Below are 7372 nucleotides of genomic sequence, written 5' to 3' on the forward strand. Positions count from 1 at the left end.
CCCAGCTCTCCCAGCCTGGCTCCAGAGCAGAGGGGCTCCAGCCCTGGCAGCATCTCTGTGGACCTTCCACTTGTTGCCCCCTGCCCAGCCTGGGCCACAGCCGCTGTGTCTCCCCAGAGCTCACCAAGACCACCTTGCTGGAGGAGATGAGGACCACCATGGTGGCCCGGAGCCAGATGCTGGAGCTGGAGGAGAAGGTGCAGATGCTCACAAGCCAGCGGGACAGCCTGGAGCAGGAGCTGAGTGCCACCAGCTTGGAGCTGGAGAAGGAGAAGGTCCGAGTGCAGAGTGTGCTGCTGCACGAGGAGGTACGGCCGGCCCGGAGTGCCCCCCACGTCAGGGCAGGGGGGAGCGGGTGCCACAGCCCCACACAGCCTCACCCACCCCCACAGTCCCTGCAGGCCAAGCAGAAGCTCCTGCTGCAGCAGCTTGACAGGCTGGACCGGGAGCGGGAGGAGCTGCAGAACAGCCTGGGAGAGGCCGAGGAGGACAAGGCCCGGCTGGAGGAGCAGCTGGAGCAGAGCCGGGAGCAGAGCGGGAAACAGCTCCAGGCACAGCAGGTGAGAGCTGGTACCCAGGTGTGGGACACAGCTGTGCCACGGGTGTGTCCAGAGCCACTCCCACAGCCAGAGCTTTCCAGGAGGGGCACTCTGGGTGACAGGGTGACATTGCCACATGGTCATCCCTCCTGGGACTCTCCCTCAGCCCCTTGCAGACAGGTCTCCACTGATTTTTTCCCACACCCAAGGCATCAGAAAGGGACACCTCACGCTGCTCCCACATCTCCAGTGTGCCCATTCCTAGACATATTCCATGGTCAGTGCTGCTGCTTCCAGGTCACACAGGGACCTTAGAGCCAAGACCCTGCGCATTATTCCTGTCCCTTTCTCAACTTCATGGGACAACCTTATCACATGAGGAAAGGGAGGGAGCTTTCCATGGAGGTCTGAGTGCTCCCATGGGATTCCTCATCCTGCAAACCTCCCCTCCTCCCCACTGTGCCATGCAGGAGCTGCTGGACACGCTGCAGCAGGAGAAGCTGGCCCTGGAACAATCCATCCTGGAGCTGCAGACAAACATGTCCCGGCTGGAGGAGCAGGCGCAGGAGCTGAGGGAGCGGGAGAGGCTCCTGGTGTTCTTCCCTGAGCTCCATGTCCCCGCCGAGGCGCAGGTTGAGAGTAAGGGAGTAGCAACACCCTGGGCTAGTGCCTTTGGGGTCTCCCAGGGGATCCTGCTGGCCCCAGACACGCCGTTTGTCCCACTGATATCCAGGAAGAGCTCAGGCCCTGGGCTGTGCTAAGCTGTGACCGTCCCAACATGCTTCCCTATGTGGGTGCCATGCATCCCACCCCCAGGCCAGGAATTACAGCAGGACCAGGACATGGCAGAGCTTCATTTGCCCACAGGGTTTGGGGTCCCAGCTGCCACCTCCCAGGCTGTGCCCGTGCTCCCAGGCTGGGGCAGGCTCCTTCCCTTGGCAGGCAGGAGGGATGCCCACACCTCTGAGCAGGCTGAGCTCCGTTGGATTTTGCCTGCAGGCACTGGGAACTTGACGGAGGACATGGAGAATCAGCTCCAGGCCAACAGCATCCGGATCGGGGTGCTGGAGCGGGAGAACGCGCGGCTGGGCGCTGTGCTGGCCAAGGTGAAGGCGGCTGCCCAGCAGGGCGTGCTCAAGGTGAGCTGGGGCCATGGGGCAGAGGGGTGGGTGCTGTGCACCCCAAAACCACTCCATGGCCCCCAGACATCCTCTGGGGACCCCAGGAGGGCCGGGCCGGGATCCTCATGCTGCTGGGAGGTCACTCTGCTTTAACTGGTGTTGGCCGAGGTGCCCAGGGCCGGTTCCAGCGGTGACACCTCCAGGCCAGAGGCTGAGGGCTGTGACTGGAGCTGAATGCTGGGGAGATGTGGAATTTCACCCCCTCTTCTCTTCCCTGCCTCAGCTAATCCCACAGGCCCAGCTGGGGTCCCAGCTCCAAGGGAAGGCCAGCGGGCAGGACACAGGGTGAGTAGGAGCCCAGAGAAAGGGGCTGGGAGTTTCCCTGCTCTTCCTCTTCTCTAACTGCTCCCACCACTGCAGGAGGCCCAGCAGGGGAGGCAGCAGCGACAGCAAAGACAGCAGGGACAGCAGAGGGATGCCGGGATGCATGGACAAGGCCTGGCATCGAGTTCCCAACAGCCAGCACTCCAAGCTGCTCCGGGCAGAGCCCACATTCCAGGCCAGACCCAGCCTGTCGCTCCCAGTGGGACGCCTGGGGCTCGACCTCCCTTGCACCACACGGGGACCTACCACAAATAAACACTGATGAGCTGATCTTCTAACAGGGAAATGAACTGTTCCACGAGCAGCCACCTGCCCTGCCCAGGGGGATCTCGTTACCAGGTCTTTGTGCGTCAGAAATGCACATTCCCTTGGGAAACCTGGGCTCTGCCTGTTCCTTGTGGAGCTGCTCCAGGGACGTTCCTGGGCACTGGAGCTCAGTCACCCATGGCTACGCTGCTGTTGGAGGCCCCAGCACAGCCCTGCCCGTGCCAATGCCTGGGCACTGTGTGTGTTAGTTCCTGCCAGGAACCATTCCCAAGAGGGGACTGGGATGTGGCCACACTTGGAAGAGGAAGGCAGAGCTGGGCTGGGATGAAGGAATCCCAGCCGCTCTTGGCCCACCAGCACAGCCACAGCCTGGAACAGTCATTCCTCACTCCATGAGCACCCAGAGGGGCTGGGGACCACCAAGGCACTGGCACAGGCTGGCCCTGACCTCCGAGCTGCCCCACGAGCCCCACACAAGCCACACAGCCAGTCCTTGCTCTGTGTTTAATAGGGATGGACACGTGCCACGCTGCAGCCTGTGGGGCAGGAGCCAGACAGGGCTCATGGCATGTCCCCACTCACTGTGTTGGGTGAGACGAGCCCAGTGGTGGCTCTGCAGTCAACTCGTGCCGTCCTTTCTAATAAGTTACTATAAATAAAGCATCCTTGCCCCCTGCCCTCCCACAGCAGGGCCGTGGGTCACCCCGCAGTCCTGCCAGCCCCAGCCCTGGCAGGTCTGTCCCCCACCTCCCCAAGGGGCTGGTGCCACAGCTGGGCTCTGCCCACCCTGCCATGGCCACCAGCAAATAGACAAAAAACCCAAGACTTAGAAAAATTCCCATAAGCAGGGCAAGGGTGGCAGGGTCAGGACTCTCCCTGCCCCCAGCCCCCAGCCCATTACACCCATGGGTGCCCCCGCAGCTTCCCTACCCGGCACTGCCCATCTGGACCTCCCACCCCTCTACTCACACCCATCGGAGAGCCCCGAGTCCTTCCCTCTGCAGTGTCCGGGCGCTGTGGTGGCACAGCCACACTGACCCAGCTCTGGCAGCAGGTGCCACTCACTGGGCACCCCCTGTCCCCTCCCTCACCCCGGAGTGGCCGTGGGTCTGTCCCTGGAGTGTCCTCGGGCCCGCTAGCTGTCCGTGCAGCAGTTCCCTGCAAGGGAGAAGGGTGGAGAGCCATGGCACAGGGAGCCTGGAGGGCTCTCAGTGCTCCCCAGCCCATGCCCCAGGGTGACCAAGGGGTCCCGGCCAGGTGCCATGGCAGTTCTCACCCAGGATGTTGCGCTTGCAGAGAGGGCAGGTCTGCTGCAGCAGGAGCCAGGGATCCACACAGTCCCGGTGGAACTCGTGGGAGCAGGGCAGCACCCGCAGCCACTGCCGGCAGGGAAGGGAGGGCACATGTGAATGGACCCAGCAGGGACACAGCCAGACCCTGGCAGGGACACAGCTGGACCCTGACAGGGACACAGCCAGATCCCAACAGGGACACAGCCAGACCCTGGCAGGGACACAGCTGGACCCGGCAGGGACACCTCATCCCAGGGTGGCACCAGCACCGGTGTCCCCAGGGCAGGCTCCAGGCCCCCCCAGTCCCACCTGGCTCTTGTGGAACTGGTCCAAGCACACAGCACAGCTATCGATCTCGCAGGCCCGGCTCCGCGGCGGCTTCCCGGGGTGGTACCGCCGGGTTTTCAGCGCCAACAGCCGCCGCCGAATGTGCTGCTTCAGGTCCAGCTGCAAGGGCAGAGTCAGGGGTCAGGGGCAGAGCCAGGGGGCAGGGGCAGAGCCAGGGGGCAGGGGTAGGCCCGCCTGCCACTGCCCCCAGCACGGGGCACAGCGGGGACATTCCCACCTCGGCATCCTGCTCCGACAGGTCCTGCCGCGACTGGCGCTGTGCCTGCACCATGACCCCGGTGCAGAGCAGCAGGGCGATCAGCAGGATGGTGTTCCACAGCTGCTGCAGGTACTTCTGTGGGAATGGCATGGTGGGGGGGTTAAGCTGGAGACCTCCCCCTGCTCCCGGCCCCGCCAGGACCCCACCGGTGCCATACCTGGACCTGTGAGCTGCTCTCCCCAGGGCAGATGACCCCCTGCCACTCCCCATAGAGGCCCCCTCGGGACAGGCCACACGTGGACCACAGGGTGAGGGTCACCCCCTGCAAGGCAGGACATGGCATTGCTGATGGCCACGGCAGCGTCCGGTGACGGGAGCACACGTGTTCCGGGGAGGAGGAACGGTGGCACTGCCACCTGCCCCGCTCCCACGGGGACACTGGGACACTCTGGGGCTGGGCACTGCACCCCCCAGCTGCTCCCCGTGCATCGGGGAAGTTTGGCTGGGCACAGCCAATGCCCTGCCCTCCCACTGGGAGAGAGAGGAAGAGGAGGAGGAGGAAGGACCTACATACCAGGTTCTCCAGCAGCACCGCCTGGTATGTGATCTTTGCTGTGGCCCGGAGCCCACTGTGAGCAAAAAGGAGCATCAGTTCCATGGGCACAGCAGGATCTGGGCACAGACTATAATGCCAGGGAGCACCCCCTTCCCAGAGGGACTGGTAGATGGGGATCAGGGGGAATAGAGGAACACACAGGAGGTGACAGCAAGACACTCCCTCCCCAGCCATGCCCAACCCTCAGTGACCCTGCCCAGGGCTCTTCCTCCCAGCCCTGTGCCTCAGTTTCCCCATCTATGACTCCAAGGCAGCAATCCCAATGTCCCACATGTCAGGACGACCGAGGGGGTCCCACCGCTGCAGCTGGTGAGGACAAACACCCCCAGGAGTGTTGGGGATGCTGGTGCCATGCCAACAACCAGCCAGGCTGGATAATTTGTACCAAGAGTCCTAAAGCTCTTGGCTGAGGCCACTGTCACCCCTGCTGCCATGTGAGGACCCACGGAAGGGCTCTAGCCCTGGGGAAGGGCTGGATCTGACCCAAACCTCTGCTGGAAACACGTCTCAGCCTGGCACAGTGCAGGCCACACCAGCCCAGCAAACGTGACACGCTGGGTAAGAGATCCCCAGGGCAGCACAGCTGGGTGGGGGACCAGGCAGGGACCAGGAAGGTATAGGGCAGGGACCAGGTAGGTATAGGGCAGGGACCAGGCAGGGAAAGGCAGTGCCCAGCCCGTACCGCAGCAGCGCTCCCAGCAGCCTGGTGACGTTGTCGGAGGACTGGATGATGATGACGGGTTTGGCGAGGAGCTGGGACACGTCCAGCTGCAGGGGGAGGGGGGCAGAGCCATCAGGGGGGCCCGACCCTGGCCCAGCCCCCCAGAGGCACTGCCCTACCTCCCGGATGGCGTTCTGGTTCAGCGCCAGGATGAGCAGGGCCGAGGCCCCCAGCACCAGGGCTCGCTTCATCTGCGAGGACAGAGGGGACACGCTCAGGGGGCAGCTCAGCGTGTCCCCTGCCAGCCCCTGTCCTGCTGCAGGGAGCACCCCATGCCTCTTTGAGGTCACAGGGAACTGAAAAGGGCCCTGTCAAGGACCCCCCTGGCACCAAGCACAAGCCAGAACCCCCAGCATCTGGTGAGAAGACACTCCAAGTGACACCTCTGAGGGCTTGCGACCCACCAATACCACGGCAGCCCCCAGGCCAGGCAGAGAGAACGAGGACTAGGGCCAGGCAGAGGGGACAGGGATGGGCAGAGGGGACAGAATCGGGCAGAGAGGACAGGGATGGGCAGAGGGGACAAGGATGGGCAGAGGGGACAGGGCTGGGCAGAGGTGACAGGACGGGGCAGAGGTGACAGGGCCCGGCAGAGGGGACAGGGATGGGGCAGAGGGGACAGGGGCCGGCAGACAGGACAGGGATGGACAGAGAGAACGAGCACCGGGACCAGGCAGGGGGGACAGAGATGGGCAGAGGGGACAAGGCCAAGCAGGAGGTCACCTTGGTGACGACGGCGGTGGTGAAGGACTCCTCTTTGGCCCCGCGGGGGCCCTCGGGTGGCTCCTCGGTGCCCACGGGCACCACCCCAATCCAGCTGTCGGCACTGCCCAGCTCCGGCTCTGCCTCACCCACCTGGGGTACGGCAGGGACCAGGACAGCCAGGATGGACACAGAGGCTCTGGGCACCCCCCAAAGCACAGGGTGGCACAGGGGACAGGGCCTGGCCTGCCTGCACCTCCCCTGTTCTGCTGGGCACCCCCAGGCAGCGGGACCCCCTCACTGCTCAGTGTCCCCCAGTGCCCCTGGCCTCCACACCAACCCCCAGCGCCTCCCAGTGCCCTCCACTTCCCACTGCTCCACAGTCCCCATTCCCCTCCCAGTGCCCAAAGATACCCCCAGTGCCCACTGCCCCAGTTCAGACCAATCCCCCTCCCTCGCACATTGACCACTAACTCCCGCCAATGCCCACTGCCCCCCAGTGTCTCCCAGCGCCCCTCAGTTCCCACTGCTCCCCCTCCATCCTTCCCACCCAGGCCCCACAGCCCCTCTCTCCACTGCGCAGTGCCCCCCAGTACCCACCGCTCCCCCTCCGTTCCTCGCCCGTGCCCCCCGCCCTCCCTCAGCCCCATTCCCGGTCCCCCTCGCTCACCAGCACCAGGCGGCCGCGGATTTCCATCTCCTCCCGCTCCCCCCGCGGGCCCCCCCGGCCCGGTCCGGCCCCGCCTCCCCCCGCGCCCAGCACGGCCCCACGCAGCGTGTACGAGCCGCCGGGCGCCGCGGCCTCACCGCCGGCCCCGTCCCGCTCCGGCCCCGCCGGCCCGGGCCCCGACACGGCCACCTCGACCCGTGCGGGGGTGGCGGGGCCCGGCCCGGCGCGGCCCAGCGCCAGCAGCGGGGCGAGCAGGGCCGCCCGCAGCGCCGCCATGGCCGCACCGCCCGCACCGCGCCGCAGCGCCCCCTGCCGGACGGGAGGACTGCCCGCACCGCCGCCATGGCCGCACCGCCCCCAGCGCCCCCTGCTGGAGGGGAGGACCCCCCGCTCCGCCCGCTGCGGGCAGGGGGAGCCCGAGAGACCGAACCGGGAATGGGACTGGGATCGGGATAGGGATAGGGATGGGGATGGGGATGGGGATGGGGATAGGGATCGGGATAGGGATGGGGA

General features: G+C 65.6%; 2 protein-coding genes across 2 annotated transcripts; one reads left to right on the forward strand and one right to left on the reverse strand.

Annotated features, from left to right (window-relative positions):
* Positions 1–823: 823 nt before the first annotated feature.
* On the forward strand, positions 824–2324 carry LOC113979009 (coiled-coil domain-containing protein 157-like). Its single transcript, XM_027706412.1, has 4 exons — positions 824–1178; positions 1482–1678; positions 1944–2005; positions 2081–2324. Exons 1-4 carry the CDS (start codon positions 959–961, stop codon positions 2304–2306), a joined length of 705 nt encoding a protein of 234 aa, XP_027562213.1. The 5' UTR covers positions 824–958; the 3' UTR covers positions 2307–2324.
* Positions 2325–2800: 476 nt separating this feature from the next.
* RNF215 (ring finger protein 215) lies at positions 2801–7135 on the reverse strand. The gene is made up of 10 exons (XM_027706411.1): positions 6860–7135; positions 6211–6342; positions 5607–5678; positions 5449–5534; positions 4725–4779; positions 4368–4472; positions 4169–4285; positions 3913–4050; positions 3588–3690; positions 2801–3469 (listed from the first exon to the last, which is right to left on the reverse strand). The coding sequence occupies exons 1-10, from the start codon at positions 7133–7135 to the stop codon at positions 3447–3449; spliced, it is 1107 nt and encodes a 368-aa protein (XP_027562212.1). The 3' UTR covers positions 2801–3446.
* Positions 7136–7372: the final 237 nt, after the last annotated feature.

This window comes from Neopelma chrysocephalum, unplaced genomic scaffold (genome assembly GCF_003984885.1).
Source record: "Neopelma chrysocephalum unplaced genomic scaffold, ASM398488v2 Primary Assembly neopelma1_376, whole genome shotgun sequence".
NCBI classification, from domain to species: domain Eukaryota; kingdom Metazoa; phylum Chordata; class Aves; order Passeriformes; family Pipridae; genus Neopelma; species Neopelma chrysocephalum.